Here is a 15,807-nt window from a genome sequence, read left to right on the forward strand (position 1 = left end):
TCAGAGAAGAGCAAGTCTTGCTGCGCGAGCGGAGTTATTTCTGTATCAGAAGTTCTCATAGATAGAACGAACCGGCCACAATGTCAGATGAGCCTTATCGAACATCGAGGGGTGCAGAATGCTGACATTGAGACAGCACGGCTTCCCGCCCTCCGTCTTCCGCGGTGCTAGAAATGCGGATACATCGCAATCAGAGAACAAATGTCATGGTAGTGCCACAGCCTGCATCCTGAGACTGATAGTTCAGCAGCATCTGTTCACCTACCTTGAGTACTGACTAGACCGATCTACTAGGAAACTCAAGTTCCTTCTCCGGGAGCCCAACAACCGAGTTACTAGTCACATTGTAGTCAATAAATTTGCCATTGGCACGCCACTGCGCACTGATCAAATGCCCCCATGTATAATACTCGACGAATCGACGCACAGCTGCTTTATTGTGTGAAGGCACGATAAGTAGATGGACGCAGAAGACCAAATGAAATCCGCACATGTTATCTACGAGACATCTTCACGTCCATATTCCATAAACCCATCAAGACCAAGAAGGCCTTTATCACAGCGCCACCAGCCGTTTGTGCCTGAACTTCCACGCTAACCCCGCGATTCCGAATGCATACCCAAGAAGAATTGAGAATGCCAGCCAATTAGACATGTACATTGTCGGTAGAATCATATTGACGAGCCCCGTCGCTAAATTCGCCTTGACGATCCTAAGGGTCAGGACGAGTAGGGCCTTCTGGGACGCACGCACCAGTACAAAGAGTGCTAGCCCATTCTTGTTGACGGCTGCGAGCAGGGGCGGCACGGCCCATGCAATCGCATACTTCCGACGTTCCGCTAACGCAGGGTCTGGGCGCACCTTCAGTTTCGACACGGGAGAGTAGTAGGAGGTATTATGTGGCGCGGAAAAGAAGGCCAGGTCGAGGAGTACGTAGCATAAAAGGAATGTAGTATTATACGCCGTCACCCAAACGATGTACTGCACGTTCACCTGAGTATGTGCGCGTTTGATGAATAATAGTTCTGCCGAGGTATTCTGTTACGTACCAGTCGTCGCGATATGCCGCCACCGACATTGAAGAATTGCAACGCGCCAAGGACGGTCCACCATAGAACAGCGTATGAGCATAGCTCAATCGCAGTCTTGTCGTTCTCACGCGCTGCGGGGGTTACGATATCAACGCTCGGGGGTGCCTCATCGCTGTGTGAGCTTCTGTGGCCGTGTCCACCATGCCTCAATTCACGGATACGTCGTCGAAAGTGAGATGGTGTCGGGGGAAGGATGAGCGTGCCAATAGACAGACCGAGGAGATGAATCGCCAAGTAACCTTCAGAATGCCTTGAGCGTGAACGTGATTTCCATGATTCCACACATACCAGTCAGAGACACTAGGCCCTCCTTGTTAGCGCTCACGATACCGACACGAGGAGCTGAAAAAATGTAGTCCATCAGACCCTTGTTCAGAAGCACCTGGTGCACTATATGATGTCAGACACGCCGCGAGCAGTCCACTCCGCGAAGACGTACATGTTCCAGCGGCTACACCCAAAAACACAATTGATGCGCGAGTCATGAGTGGGTGTAAGAGTGCCTGAAGTATTGGTAGAATTGCAAGGGTGATGAAGAAATTCCAATGTACTCCGTATTCCGTTACATGTTCCTAAAACGATCAGAAATCAGCATCAGCACCACATACATTTTCAGATCGCGTACGGGATATTCCATGCCTTTCACGGAGAGCGTGCGGAGTAGACCCAAGACGACCACTGGCAGACATTTCCAGGCCACCGCCAGGACCTTCGTTGTGAGAGGCATCTTCAGATGAGCTGGGTCCTTTACAATGGGTGCTGCAGAAACGATGCCTTGCGAGAAAACGAAGGAGCCAACACCTAGATCCATCTGTATATCATTGGCTATGCCGCCTGGCCTATGTGCACAGAACTTACCAGGGACACCCCGAAGTCTTCACATTTGGCTAAAGATCGCGGGAATATGGGGAAGTCTACCGCAAGGATGCACAACATCGTCAAGAGGAGCATCTGTGAGCGGTATACGGTCAATGGTGCGAGCTGTTCTCTGGTTGCTGTAGGGGTCTCTTCCTCTTGAGATATGCCGCCTTGAGATGGAGAGGGCGTGACAGGGTTTCTACTTGAAGGTAGAGGTATGGCGTTTTCACGTCGGGCGAAGAGTGTCCATGAGCACCACAAAAGCCAAGGTAGTAAGGCTTTGACTGTGGACATTGGAGTTTCCGCAAAAAAGGTGATGGAGACGAGTAGCGGGACTACCAGGATGACGAAATCTTTGTAAAGCGCGAGAGAGTGGTTGGGCAAGATGCGACGGATGAGAAAGTAGAGCAGGATAGACATCTTGGACGTGTGAGGCACGACCGATGCATAGGATATCGAATCGCTTACCGGCGACGCGAGGGAGAGCATGTTGATGTGAGCTATACTAGAGCCTGTCATTCCTGAGACGAAAGCCTCTTTGGAGGATTTGTAGTCGGTTGCGTTCGACATGGTTGGCAACACAACTAGTCTGGTGAAGTCGCAACAGGTACTGGCGAAGATATAGTGGTAGTACGGTCCACACTTGCTGCCATATGACTAGTAAGGTACTGCTGCTATGATACAGTCACCGTCCGAGCAACGGTGTCTTCATCCAGAGCGCGGATCTGTGGTAATCACGGGACTAAGTAGATAAAAACTACATTTTACACTGCATACCTGAGTGACGCTGTATTGCCTCTTCAACACTGGAAATGTCCGGCAGGTTCTTGGAACCCAGTATGGACAATAACTCTTCCCGGAGTGAGAGGGAGTGTTGGTCGGAGTCGTCTCTTCCATCAGATTCTACTAGGGCGCGGCGAATCTGGAATCGCTTCCTAATTTATCGTAAATTAGCAGTCGGCCAGATTAACAGGTGTAATTAACGGTTAATTAACCAACGAGCGTCCACGTGCTGATTAACGTTGATTAACAGCCTAAAGCGGTAAATCACAACATTGACCGTCAATGACCATGAATCCAAGTCCAGGTCTTCTGCGCGAACTTCGACTGAGCTCGCGATGTTCGGTGACACTACGCATTCTTGTCGTTTCTTCTGAGAAACCGCACTACTAGCTATAACGTCCTGCAGGAATTTAACAGTCAAATCAATAGACTTGTCGGCGAGGAATATTCCAAGAATAACCCAGATTAACACCCATATTTTTGACCCTAGGTGAATCACCGGTTAATCTACCGGTGATGAACCGGTAAATCAGGTTGCTGTTAATTAAGGTAACAAGATTCACCGCGCCCTAGATTCTACCTACAATTCGGACCTAGGTCCGTCTGATGGGCGCCTAACATAATAAATAATTGAACGTTATCGGCTAGCAAAATCATGCGAAAAGGATGACAACTCAAACGCTTTAGTATAACTAGGAACTAGGAAATGCACAAATTGAATGGTTTGGGCAGTTTCGGACGGCTTACGTTCTGCATTACTTCTGATCTCTATTACATTATTGCCATAAAGAATATGTGTTTACCCTCTCAATACCATATTCAAGCTATACAAGATATTGATATATTGGCTTCAGCGCGACCGAAAGGAACGAACTGAAGCCAGTCAGTATGGTAAACTTGAGTGTCCCACCTAACAGGGGACCTAACCGCAAACACTATCCGTATCGCGCCATCGGCGCATCACCGCCAGTCGTCTCGTGTGACTGAGCGGCAGAGCGTAAGCGTACCAGACACGGACCCCGGGGTGCCTTTTGTCAAGGCTTGGACGGTACATACCATTCTTCGGCAGAAGCAACTTCACGAATGTGGACGACGTGCTCGTACGCGTCTTTAGGAGGGAAGTTATCGTTTCCGTGGTTCCATAACATAACTCCTGCAAGTTAATGGAATCGCTGAGAAAGGTTTCGAGAACTACTCTACTTTCACATTTTCTAAACGCTTCCACCGGACAAACGACGACTTGCGGTATTTTGTGTGTCTGCCTCGTCCAGGTCGCGCCTACTCGGCCCAATTTGATCGCGAATTTGAGTATGCTGATCTCGGCAATTCGGCGCCAGCTCTAACTTAAAGCGCGAGTAGATGCTATTATACTTGGTTGATACATCACCTTCTGACGCTTGATGCTAACATGACTCGACCGCGTCGCACTCGTTCCCAAAGCTAGCTCTCCTACACAGGTTGGGGACGTGCATACAGGATGTTGCGGCAGGCTTGATCTTATCAGATCAGTTGAACCAGACTGAAGCCGGTACGAACAAATGGAAGGATGCTTCGGCTTTCCTAATGTCAAATTGTGAGTCTCCTCTTTCCGCTTTGTCGACAGAGCAGCCAGATGAGTAACAAAGTTGGCATCCTTGCACGAATTCTCAGGTACCATGTTATCCCGCGATAATGAGCAGTCTCACGTCGACCCCGGCTTAGATTGCGTGCTCCCACATGACGCAGGTGTCAGGTCCTACATAAACCCAGGGCCTCTTCGTCTGCGCTCTGTCCTTGTCGTGCGCGATCCATCCATCAACAGTGAAAGCTTTTCTTTGCTGCCCCTTGAAGCTCATCGAGAATGCCTAGCGTCACTCAACTGGGAATTCCTCACTATGTTCCTGCACCTCCTACAAAGGCCGATCGTGAGTGGTCGCGATGAATACGCCGTTACTTGCGAAGACTCTTGACTATGCTAAGCCGCATGACATATAGTCGATTATGCAGATCTTGCTGTCATCGACTTGTCAAAGACAGACACTGTCGAGGGGCGCGCCCAGCTTGCTACACAAGTTCGTGACGCCATGACTGGACAGGGGTTCTTTTATGTTATAAATCACGGTTATACGGCACCTCAAGTAAGCACTATTCTGCACATTGCACTAGCACTGATCGAGATAATGGCGACTCGATGTAGGCCGAGCGGATATTTGATGTTGCGGACATACCATTCGCGGGCGTGTCGGATGAGGAAAAGCGAACCTACGCAGGAAACATCAAGGCCACGGGATCCTATCAAGGGTACAAACTACGTCAATACTGGGTGCGTCGCTCCAAACATGATGCATGATGCATTAAGGTTTTGACGGCGACGTTTAAACACTAGCACATCGATGGTGGTGTGCACGATCAGGTCGAACATTACAACAGTAATTGTCTCACGCTGCTTCATGTCCCTCGTATACTAAGATAGCCGTATTTCAGTTCATCGTGATGTCACCAAGAAACAGCACCCGAAGGAGCTTCGTCCGCTTCTGCCCGAGATCGAAGCCTTCGCACGCTTCAATCACCTGAATGTGCTACACCCAATCCTACAGTAAGCCTCACATGAGAGTAGTATCTAATCTGTTCGGCGGTCAACATTTGAGCTAGGCTACTTGCCCTTGGCCTAGAACTTCCGGAGGATACATTTGTCGATAATCACGGTTACAGCGCCGTCAATGAGACTTACAGTGAGTGCATCAAAAGCAGTAGTTAGGTGTCGATTTCATAACATCGTTGTTTGCGCTCAGTTCGCTTTATGAAATAGTAAGGAAAAATTCGGTGGAGGAGTTTATTTACCAATGAAATGCACAGCTACCCTCGATCAGAGGATGAAGAGACGAAGACCAGGAATGTATGGCTTAAAGGGCATACAGGTATAACCTCCCCGTGACCAAATGGAGACGTCCCTTGACGAATCATATAGACTTCGGAAGCGTTACAATACTTTGGAGCCAACCTGTCGCGGCACTACAGATTCTGTCTCCGGATGGCGGATGGCGGTGGATCAAGCACATTGATAACGCACTCGTACGTTTTGGAGCTTCATGGTCTATTTGTGCCGACAGACCTTGACTAAAATCATACACTTCCTCTCAGGTGGTCAACCTAGGAGACGCCATGGAATTCCTCTCAGGGGGCTTCTACAAAGCTACGATTCATCGAGTAGTGCAGCCGCCCGAAGACCAGCGCGGTTACACGCGCTTAGGTGTCTTCCTTTTCGCCTCGCCGGACGATGCCGTCAAACTTGTACCGTTTGCAGTCCCGTCCTCCAGAAGCACGGTATCGTACGACGCTGTGACGATGCCGATGCTCCTACCATGGAGCAATGGCGACGAGCGCGAACGAGCGCGTATGGCCAGACAGAGCTCAAGAAGAAAGATGACGGGCGCGTGGAGGAAGAGGTTATCAACGGGGTTGTGGTAAAACACTACAACTAGAGTGGCACATGGCGAGGAGCTCCCGCGAATACGTAAAAAGACATCGCTTACCCGCAATCGCGGTGCCTATCAGTCGAGAATCGAGCGTCTGATCGAGCCGCGGTGATAAGGTGCAACTCAAGGTCTGCCCGGAATATTCCAAGAGACCCATTAATGGGCCTCTGCGCCTCCCAGGCGTAATTCTGCCTTCCGAAGGTTGAAAGTGATGCGTATTCGTACTGCATACGAACATCCTGTGGTTCTCATACTTCGTTGCAATCAATGGCAACGTCCATGTGAGAGGCCTTCTGCAGCAGTCTGGGCACCGTCAAGAGCTTCGTGACTGTCGGCGGTCTTAAATCCTGCAAGATACCGACGAACTTGCAAGTCTTCTGAACCTGGCCAGGTGTGCATGTCGTCCGCTCGTGGCGTTCGTGCTAATCTTCGTGGCGATAGAAGTCCTTCCCTTCCAGTAGCAGAGCTGAGCAGACCGATACAATTGCTGAGCATAAAGAATCCCCGGTCTGGGAATCCATGAACTTTCCGAGAGAACGTTCGTCAATATGCAAGTAGTATCTGATGACCCAGGTATCGTTTACTGGTGTGGTGCTACGGAACGCGCCCGGCTATCGACCTATCGGTGGCACTCACTCGCAAGGGAGATATAAGTGTGATGCGTAAGACATTGGACCGTCAGGCAACTTTCCTCTCGACACCACATAGCCTGCCTTTCAGAAATCCAACATGCCGAGTACTATCCTTCCCTCTATTCCTCGCCTCCAAAGACTTCCTGTGACGAAGGAAAATTGTGAGTGATCCGTGTCGATGCTCGCGTCCGCTCGAACTGATGGCATCACAACCTCGCAGTGGAATATGCAGATCTAGCGGTCATTGACCTTTCTAACGCGCATACCGCTGAAGGTCGCGCAGAACTCGCTCTTCAGATGCGCGACGCGATGTCTACTCAAGGATTCTTCTACGTTGTGAATCACGGCTTAACCCAAGCTCAGGTGGGCACGACGGCTTCATCAATGACAGTACGACGCTAGAAATTGTGCGTATCCCCTAGAACGATCGCATCTTTGACATTGCGGATGTCTCATTCACCCAAGTCGGCGATGACGAGAAGAAAATATACACTGGCGACTTCGAGAGTACCGGCATATACCTAGGCTACAAGCCTCGGCGGCAATGGGTTTGCATAATACTTGACTGAGTTGTCAATGTGCTGATCGTTATGTCCTACAAGCATATCAACGGTGGGGTCCATGATCAGATCGAGCAATACAACAGTACGGCAACTCACTGCCTCAGAGGTCTCATGCCGCTCATGCTATCATATTACACGTAGTGAATCGAGATGTCACTGTCGACGAGCATCCAAAGGTCCTTCGGCCGTTGCTCCCAGAGATTGACGCATTCAACCGCTTCTGCCATTTCGAAGTGCTCTTCCCCATCCTGAGGTAATTGTTACATTTAAAATGCTTCTCATCTGCGAAAACGATCTCATATGCGTCAGGCTTTTGGCACTCGGACTAGAGCTTCCGGAAGACACATTTGTAAATATGCATGGCTTCGAAGACAATAACGAGACTGCTGGTAAATCATTCATTTGCTACCTAATGCACGTCGTTTGTTGACATTGTTTGCACCAGTACGCTTCATGAAATAGTGGGCTTCACTGCATACATGGTTGAATCTTCTAGTAACGACAAACTGTAGCTTCCCCCTCTCAGACGACGAAGAAGTAAAGACGCAAGGTGTGTGGCTGAAGGGCCATACCGGTCAGTAAACGAGATGTGTCGCTCTCCCTGTGTACTGAACAGTCGAACAACAGACATCGGAAGCGTGTCAATTCTTTGGAGCCAGCCGATTTCTGCACTACAAATACTCTCGCCTGACGGCAAGTGGCGTTGGATCCGGCATATTGATAACGCTCTGGTATGCCTAAGCGGAATATTCATATGGATTGTGGTAACAACCGACATTAGGTCATCAACGCCGGGGACGTCATGGAGTTCCTCTCAGGCGGCTTCTACAAGGCTACCATTCACCGTGTCATACAGCCTCCGGCGGACCAGCGCGGCTATGCTCGCGTTGGCGTTTTCTACTTTGCAAAGGCTAATGACGACACCAAGCTCATTCCTTTCGCGGAGAGCCCTGTACTGCAAAAACATGGGATTAATCGTCTGTGCCCAGACGACCAGGCACCGACAATGGAGGAGTGGCGGAGGAGCCGCACGAGTGCGTATGGTGTCACGGCGCTGGAGTTGAAAGACAACGGAATCGAGGAGGAAGTCATCAGAAATGTTGTCGTCAAGCATTACAACTAGGTATCCTACTGAATGTCAATTTCATGTACTTTAGTGTATCACAATGACTGTCATTTCGTACTCCCAGAGCTTCTGCGAGCGAGTCTACGCTGCATTGAGTGCGGGCAATGTTGGTTGGCCATCCTACGAGTGCAACACCATATGGTAGCTCGATCCGCTGGTGAAAGTCGACTGCAGTCCATGACATCGCCTGGCTGTCCTGCTAGCTCGCCGTAGCCTCTCCTGCCGTAGGTACTAGCAGCAGGGTGGTCGCGATTGTTAGCACTGTGAACGGCCTTGCTCCTCAGGCGAGCATCATTAGTGCTCATGTGCTGGGCATGTGTGTAAGCTGGTCTGAGCACTCAGAGAAATCACTAACTCCAGCCATGAGTCTTTTTGACACGTTATCTAGTAGCAGAGTCAATTACGTACTGTCTTATACTTCAAGTGCTGTCACCATCATTGGAACCTCTCCACATTGTTGTTCGACCTGGGTGTTTGGCCTTTCTGTCCTCTTATATTGGCTAGTGCCCTGATTGATTTACACGGCTCCTCATACGAGTGTAACAGCATAATTTCGCGACATGACGAAACTCTCGTATGTCTTGCGGTACAACCACAGAAGCACCACAAATGCAGACTGCTCCCACAGTACCTGATTCAAAACCTGCGACCGTAAAATGCTAAGAGCTGATCTGCTCTCTCAACACGCGACCCCGGTCCAAGACAGCATCCGCTTCGAGATAACATCCCTTCAGCCAACGGTTCGTCTTGCCCACAACATCGCCGCTCTCGGCCTCTTGTCGCTCTCTGAATGCCGTCCGCGCATGCAGCACACGGCGGTTGTCAAACAGCACCACATCCCCTTCGCGTAGCGTGTACTCGTAGCGCGCAGCGGGGTCCTCGAGCAGTGCGACGAAGCGCTCGAGCGCTAAGTAGAACGCCGCAGGCGTGGTCAGCGGAAGCGGCGCTTGGAACGGCGGCGAGTAGTTGATGTGCGCGACCCTATCGCCCGCGAGCTCGATGGTCGGGTGGGCGTGGTGCAGGTGGTGGCCGTCGTTGATGTAGTGGAAATACACGGGCGTTTCGGCGAGGATGTGGAAAGCGGCGGGGTCGGTTTCGCGAAGTCGCTCCGCAGCGTGCAGGGCATCGACGAAGACAGAGGTCCCGCCTATGACGCGGTTACGCAGGCAATGAAGGATCTGAAACCGAGGCGGATGCTGGAAATATCTATAGGGTATCCCAAGATCAATCGCTTGTCTGCGCAGTGGTAGACGGCAAACACGTACAGTAGATCCATGTGCAGATCCAGGTGAATATTCGTATATGCAATGTTCTTGCTGTTGCGGACATTCTTGACGTCCCAGGTCTGTCCATAAAACGTCTCGCGTATCTCGCCGAAGCGTTGTGCTAATATCCGCAGCTCGCACTCTTCGTTCGACGTCTTGTCATTCGGCACGTCGGTCACGAAAAGCAGGCCGTATTGCGTTAACTGTGTGATCGCGCTGAGCAGCCCCGACGGTGTGTGGATGCTGCTATACGGGAGAAACAGATCTGGCGAGGACTTGAGTCCTGCAACTTCCCATCGCTTCGCATCCACGTCCTTATGGAATACACGCAAGTTCTGCGATGAGGCGTATCGCTCGATCAAATCTCGCGGGTAGTGCGATTGGTGGTCCGGCGCCCAACTGATGTGCAATACATCATCGGTTAATCTGACGCCACCAGGTTGTGGGCGCACATCCGTTGGGATGTCAGACGTCCTGTGCAACTTCTGCCGGGTCGACGGGTGGACACAGTTCGGACATTGACACGAATCGCGCAGCCATTTGTATGGCAGCGAAAGACCGTTGTAAGATAGAGCGGCATCCGACGCTACAGCAGAGAAAAGGCGACGTTGTGTGTGATGAGAAGCAAGCTTGAAAAGCCCCATTCCAAGACTAGTCGAGACTGTAAGACCTTGGCAGTCAAGGGACGACCGGGATCGTGTAAATGGAAAACATACTTTTCGACTAGATATCCCGTGCCCGTCGCGATGTTTCCCCGCCCTGACAACTGCACTAAGAAAATCCAACTGGTTCACAGGGTCAAGCAGATATCCGTATTATGCGCATCGTGTCCAGCATATTCACGAGTTCTAAAAGTGGAACGCTAGAGTACATATGAAGGACTGTGTTCAATTGATAGCGACGTCTAAGTCAGAAAGGATCCGAAGCGGTAACTGGGTTGTGGACAATTATAACTCTCAGGTATTCTCCCGTTTAGGTCACTTATGACGCAAATACAAGCCAACTGATGGCGCGCCAATGCTTGCCATAAAGGGAAGGTGTAATACGGCAACTTCGGTTCAAGCACAACCTTACCCGGCATTTACGTCTTCATTCACGACCACGACGATGAGCACCGACTCCGTCGACATCGAGCGACGTATTGACAAGGGCAAGGCAAGAGCTCGCTCCCCAGAACCCACCGAAGATACGCCCCTCTTGGGCTCGGCCAGTGGCTCGTACACCTCCCGGGTTGAGCCCGAAACGACCCCTCGCCGACTGTATTCCAAGCTAGTTTCTGTCTTTCTCATCTCGCTCTCCTCATGTGTTGTGCTACTTCTCCTAGTTGTCTTGATCGTATTCTCTTACCGCTCTCGTGCAGTGAGTGCTTCTCCAGACGAGATCCTCCAACATGCGGTCGTACTGCGAGGTCCAGACGGCGTCGACGTTTTGAATACCACAGGGGATGGCGGAGTGTGGCTGCTCGTACGGGGAAGGGTCGGCGTTGATGCAGGAGAGGTAGCCGGCGTGAAGGAGGTGGCTGGCGACAATATATTGCAAGATGCTTGGAAGTCCATTGGTCGCTGGGGAATCAGACGGTTGGACAGGGTCACCGTGAACCTGTCCAGCATAGAAATATCTCCGGAGAGCGACCCATCTAATCCTCTCACCACGCTCCATTTCCCGCCTATGGAGTTGCCTTTGACGGCGAATCCTCCACCCGACAATAGCTGGTTGACGCCGGTTGCAATACGAGTCCTCATCCGGCCAACGAAGGACATCCAGACCCTGAAGCGCTTCGTGCGCGATAGCTGGAAGAGGGGACAGATCAGGGTGCAAGCGGTTGTTGACCACGCCATCGTGCAAGGTGGTGGATTGGACGACGGCGGGTGGCGGCAGCTTATCACGGTCGCGCATTCGAACATCCACACCAAAATACACATCACCAGTGTGTCATCTCTCATCTCATTTCTATCGCTCGGAAAGTGACCAGGAGCAGTTCCCCGCCTTCCAGGGCTCCCGCCGGCCGGGCGTGATGAACCGCTTCCAGATGTCAACCAACTGCTCACATTGCAAAGCTTTCGTGTGACATCCGAACACGACACACTCGCCTTGACGGCGAATGCTACTGTCATCAACCCGCTTTCTCTGGATCTCGACTTCACTTCTCCTGTACTTCCCTTCACTGTTTCTCTCCCGCCTGTAAATGCATCCACGGACTACCTCTCTGTACCTATAGCCAATGTAACAACACAATCATTCACACTCACGCATCCGAATATTTCCCTCTCCATCAACGGCACTGTACTTCCTTTCCCTCGCGACGCGTTCTCTGCCCTATCCGCCTTCCTCAGTAACTACGTCTCTGCTATTGACTCTGACATCATTCTCTCCACTCCCTTCTTCCCCGGCCTGTCACTTCCCGCCAAATTCCCGGCACCGCATCCAAAGCCCACCATCCTCCGCGATGTCACCATTCACGACATGAAGATCAAGCCCGTCGGCTCGGGCATGGCCGCAAGCGGGACGGTCCTCGCGCGTGTTGTTCTCCCACACGGGATCGAGGTCGGCGTTGACGTTGTGCGCGTTTTCCCTGATGTCATCGTCTATGACGGTCCCGTGCCCGACCCAGCAGATGGACAGCCACAGACAGCGTCTTCGTCATGCGTACTGAATTACCCTGTAGACGACCACGACAATGTTCCGCCTGCGCCGCCGCTGCCAGACCCGCTCCCAGAGCGCGCGTTTGCACATATCCGACCGGACGCTTGGCTGGCGTCGGTTAGCGAACCGGTGGAGAGCGGGGATGGGGAAGGATCTGCAGTTTCGGTCTCTGCAAACATCGTGGACGTGCCGTTAGAAGTGCTTCCCGGGCGGGAGCGCGAGTTTAGCAACTTTGTGTCGAAGGTCTGTAGCGTAGTCGCGCCATGCATGCATGTCCTGACCAATTGCTGTTCCAGGTTATCTTTGGTACGCAGGGTGCAATTGCTGGTGTACAAGGCGTGGCTGCTGTCGCCGTGCACGTCCATGGGCTGCCGTTTGAGAATGGCCGTGACGGTGAGATGGAGCTGACTGGTCTACCTTTCCAGGGGAGTGTGAGGATCGGCAAGAGAACGCTGCTCGGCCATTTCACGGGCTGATTGACATGTGCTTGTTTCATATAGTGTACTGTACATATCCTTAGTATCATGCTATGTACCCCGAGGATACATTCTTGGCGAGCTGCAATTGACAATCTGAGTCTAACCCTCGATGCCTGTCATGACACGGTGCATGTGATCGAATCGCCTTTGCCTGAACTGCGACGCGTCGGAGACCTTAGCAACAAATCACTAGGACCAAATAAACCCGATAACCCGGTTGTAATAGATGCATAAATTAAATTAAAACAGTGTTAACGTCGAACTCTCCTCAGCCCACCTTGGCTCTTGTCCAAATGCTCCGAGTCGGTGCTACTTCACACATGCATGTTTCTCAACGGCAGTGTCTTCTGCAAAACCCGATGGGGCACATGTCGAAGCGCTCAATTGAGATTCTAGCTCGCCGAACGGCGTCATATTATTCTCCGAATTCTCAGGAAGATGTAGCGATATAAACATATCGACGGTTCACACTTCGTTATGTCAGCGCCGGTTGCTAGAACTTGTCGGCTATTATTTTGCGGCCAATTGCAGCGATGTGGCCGTTCTCAAACTATCGAGAGGTCTCCATAGACTCGCTGAGTGCGAGCTATGACTTCATCGTGGTCGGTAAGTACACGGCTAGTGTCTCGCGTAGGCTGCTGTACTGACACGTTGCGGCTATAGGGGGAGGTACAGCAGGCTGCGTTCTTGCCAATCGTCTCAGCGCAGATTCGTCAAAAACTGTTTTGCTCGTCGAGCGAGGCCCGCGCGCAGACACTTGGGCAGCCCGTGTCCCCTTGTTTTCCTCAGACTTCGCTTCCGATGGCTCGCGCACGCTCAAGCGTGACAGCGAGGTGCAACCGGAGGCTGGACGGTCGTTTATGCTTGTCTCTGGCGGAGCTCTAGGTGGCAGCACGCGCGTAAACCAGATGCTCTACACTCGCGGTCTTCCCGCAGAGTACGACATGTGGGAGGAGGCTGGGCGGAAGGGATGGGGCTGGGAGGACGTGAAGCCATACTTTCTCAAGTCGGAGCGAGCGTTAGCGGGTCGTGTGGAGGGTGTGCACAATGATACAGGTATGTTTGCGGGCTACATATTGCTGCATACGTCATCTGACGCGGACTGTCATGAAGGGGAGTGGAAGACTCGGAGGATGGGCGACGAGTACTATTTTGCGGGCTTCAAAAAGTGGGTCGCGCAACGTATGGCGCATGATGATTCGCTTAACCTGCTCTATTAGAGCGATGGTGGCGGCGCAGGACATTGGCCTCCCGTACATCGACGATATCAACTCGCCTACTCATCCGCCGTTTGGATGCGCTGGCCTGCACTTCACGATCGACGAGCACGCGCGTAGGCACTCGACGTACCACGCTTTCCTCCCTGCTTCGCTCGTCCGCCAGCGCGTGAATCTGCACGTCTGTACGAACGCACTGGTGGAGCGCATCGACATAGAGAGACAGGAAGACGGACATTGTGTCGCGCGGGGGGTCGTGTTACTCCCGGTCAAGGGGGGAAGTCTGGAGAAGAGAATGTATGTGCAGGCTGTCCGGGAAATTGTGCTGTCTGCAGGGCCTTTTGGCAGCCCGCACGTTCTGATGCTGAGGTAAGTGAAGGCGATACAAACATATATCTAGACGTCTGAATCCGCTATTGTTCAGTGGAATTGGCCCATCGGAACATCTCAAAGAGCACGACATACCTATCGTGAAAGACTTGCCAGCTGTTGGCTCCAATCTGGTAAGCTTCGAGCCCTCGAGTATTTTGTAACCTACTTACGTACAAAATGCTACAGCAAGACCACTTCGGTGTGTCCGTTGGATTCTCAATCCCATTACAAGACTCGCTCCTTTCCTCAGAGAAGCGACCCTGGCGCTTCTTCGTTGAATTATTCCGCTATCTCATCTGGGGCACAGGCCTTCTGCTCGGACCAGTCCTGCAGCTTGCGATCTTCACGCATAGCGGATTGCTCGACAAGACTGGCCGGCCAACAAAACTTGAGAAGGCCTTTTCAGAAAGTGTTCCTGACATTGAGATCATGCCTGTATGGCCTCCCCTTCCCGCCATAGTGGCTATGCTGACTATGAACCCACACAGCTCGCTTATAGTAGCTTTGACAATCCTTCGCCGGTACCCAACGGATCGTTTAGCTTTCTCAATGTCCTCCTGCACCCACGCAGCAAGGGCACTGTACGCCTGGTCTCGCGTGATCCACGCGTACCGCTCGCGATAGACCCACGTTACCTCTCCGACAAGGCGGATTTCGCACCTTTGCGTGCGTCTCTGCGACTCTCGATGCGCATGCGGGACACTATGCGCGAGCGCGGCTACGAGATGGACGACTGGGTAGTCCCTGCAGGCGAGCGCGACGAAGATCTGGACGCGCACATCCGCACATACAGCCGCACGACGTTCCACTACACGTCGACGTGTCGGATGGCGCCGGAGGGCGACTCTGAGGGCGGGGGCGTTGTGGACGACAAGCTGCGCGTGCATGGGGTTGCTGCATTGCGCATTGCGGATACGTCGGTGCTGCCGTGGATCCTTGGAACGCATCTGCAGGCGCCTGCAGTCATGATCGCGGAGAAATGCGCGGACATGATGCTGCGATGAACAAAGGGGGACGTCGAGACCAACTCATCGCGACGATGCGCATTCCCTATGGCTAAGCGTATTGCCCTCCCTGTACATTGGATAATGATTCACATTCTAGCTGGAGATGTTATTTTCCTTGCCCTTCTTGTTGGTCCAGTTGTAACGGTATGACAGTCTATCGCAGGGACAGCAGGTTAATGGAAGTGGAGCCAGACTTCCATAATTCGCGCCCCGGTCGCCGACCGAGTGTAAGTGGCCAGACTTAGGTTAGGGAATAGTTAATTGCTGTCTGTGAAACGATATTGGCGGAATCCTCGGCTGCAAAGCTCGCAACCG

The 15,807-nt window shown here is 52.0% G+C and overlaps 6 protein-coding genes across 6 annotated transcripts; 4 read left to right on the plus strand and 2 right to left on the minus strand.

Moving 5' to 3' along the window:
• Positions 1-388: 388 nt before the first annotated feature.
• On the minus strand, positions 389-2,795 carry POSPLADRAFT_1174483 (hypothetical protein). The gene is made up of 10 exons (XM_024488292.1): positions 2,728-2,795; positions 2,419-2,675; positions 1,942-2,370; positions 1,718-1,903; positions 1,532-1,664; positions 1,381-1,482; positions 1,051-1,331; positions 755-994; positions 492-703; positions 389-432 (listed from the first exon to the last, which is right to left on the minus strand). The coding sequence occupies exons 2-9, from the start codon at positions 2,518-2,520 to the stop codon at positions 557-559; spliced, it is 1,620 nt and encodes a 539-aa protein (XP_024334225.1). The 5' UTR covers positions 2,521-2,675; positions 2,728-2,795; the 3' UTR covers positions 389-432; positions 492-556.
• Positions 2,796-4,160: 1,365 nt separating this feature from the next.
• On the plus strand, positions 4,161-6,194 carry POSPLADRAFT_1071685 (hypothetical protein; the record flags this gene model as incomplete). The annotated part of the gene is made up of 13 exons (XM_024482461.1): positions 4,161-4,190; positions 4,243-4,306; positions 4,359-4,637; positions 4,708-4,850; positions 4,910-5,035; positions 5,099-5,141; positions 5,197-5,308; positions 5,365-5,444; positions 5,505-5,520; positions 5,569-5,630; positions 5,681-5,784; positions 5,854-6,003; positions 6,030-6,194. The coding sequence occupies exons 3-13, from the start codon at positions 4,574-4,576 to the stop codon at positions 6,192-6,194; spliced, it is 1,065 nt and encodes a 354-aa protein (XP_024334226.1). The 5' UTR covers positions 4,161-4,190; positions 4,243-4,306; positions 4,359-4,573.
• Positions 6,195-6,917: 723 nt separating this feature from the next.
• POSPLADRAFT_1076314 (hypothetical protein) lies at positions 6,918-8,574 on the plus strand (the record flags this gene model as incomplete). The annotated part of the gene is made up of 10 exons (XM_024482905.1): positions 6,918-6,981; positions 7,041-7,183; positions 7,243-7,368; positions 7,423-7,465; positions 7,525-7,636; positions 7,693-7,772; positions 7,829-7,844; positions 7,896-7,957; positions 8,011-8,114; positions 8,165-8,574. The coding sequence occupies 10 exons, from the start codon at positions 6,918-6,920 to the stop codon at positions 8,504-8,506; spliced, it is 1,092 nt and encodes a 363-aa protein (XP_024334227.1). The 3' UTR covers positions 8,507-8,574.
• A 594-nt stretch (positions 8,575-9,168) lies between these two features.
• Positions 9,169-10,418, minus strand: POSPLADRAFT_1061647 (hypothetical protein; the record flags this gene model as incomplete). Its single annotated transcript, XM_024481409.1, has 2 exons — positions 9,169-9,715; positions 9,775-10,418. 2 exons carry the CDS (start codon positions 10,416-10,418, stop codon positions 9,169-9,171), a joined length of 1,191 nt encoding a protein of 396 aa, XP_024334228.1.
• Positions 10,419-10,875: 457 nt separating this feature from the next.
• Positions 10,876-13,004, plus strand: POSPLADRAFT_1041661 (hypothetical protein). The gene is made up of 3 exons (XM_024477951.1): positions 10,876-11,701; positions 11,753-12,660; positions 12,714-13,004. The coding sequence occupies exons 1-3, from the start codon at positions 10,882-10,884 to the stop codon at positions 12,891-12,893; spliced, it is 1,908 nt and encodes a 635-aa protein (XP_024334229.1). The 5' UTR covers positions 10,876-10,881; the 3' UTR covers positions 12,894-13,004.
• A 425-nt stretch (positions 13,005-13,429) lies between these two features.
• On the plus strand, positions 13,430-15,454 carry POSPLADRAFT_1050094 (hypothetical protein; the record flags this gene model as incomplete). Its single annotated transcript, XM_024479907.1, has 8 exons — positions 13,430-13,502; positions 13,560-13,952; positions 14,010-14,064; positions 14,117-14,482; positions 14,514-14,616; positions 14,672-14,920; positions 14,974-15,401; positions 15,439-15,454. The coding sequence occupies 8 exons, from the start codon at positions 13,430-13,432 to the stop codon at positions 15,452-15,454; spliced, it is 1,683 nt and encodes a 560-aa protein (XP_024334230.1).
• Positions 15,455-15,807: the final 353 nt, after the last annotated feature.

The sequence above is a fragment of the Postia placenta genome (genome assembly GCF_002117355.1).
Source record: "Postia placenta MAD-698-R-SB12 unplaced genomic scaffold POSPLAscaffold_18, whole genome shotgun sequence".
Taxonomy (NCBI): domain Eukaryota; kingdom Fungi; phylum Basidiomycota; class Agaricomycetes; order Polyporales; family Adustoporiaceae; genus Rhodonia; species Rhodonia placenta.

Coding starts and splice junctions, on each gene's coding strand:
- POSPLADRAFT_1041661 (XM_024477951.1), top strand. CDS start 10,882: ATGAGCACCGACTCCGTCGACATCGAGCGACGTATTGACAAGGGCAAG. Junction 11,702..11,752: donor CACCAAAATACACATCACCA/GTGTGTCATCTC, acceptor GACCAGGAGCAG/TTCCCCGCCTTCCAGGGCTC. Junction 12,661..12,713: donor TTAGCAACTTTGTGTCGAAG/GTCTGTAGCGTA, acceptor TTGCTGTTCCAG/GTTATCTTTGGTACGCAGGG.
- POSPLADRAFT_1174483 (XM_024488292.1), bottom strand. CDS start 2,520: ATGTCGAACGCAACCGACTACAAATCCTCCAAAGAGGCTTTCGTCTCA. Junction 2,371..2,418: donor TGCTCTCCCTCGCGTCGCCG/GTAAGCGATTCG, acceptor CACACGTCCAAG/ATGTCTATCCTGCTCTACTT. Junction 1,904..1,941: donor GGGTGTCCCTGGTAAGTTCT/GTGCACATAGGC, acceptor AATGATATACAG/ATGGATCTAGGTGTTGGCTC.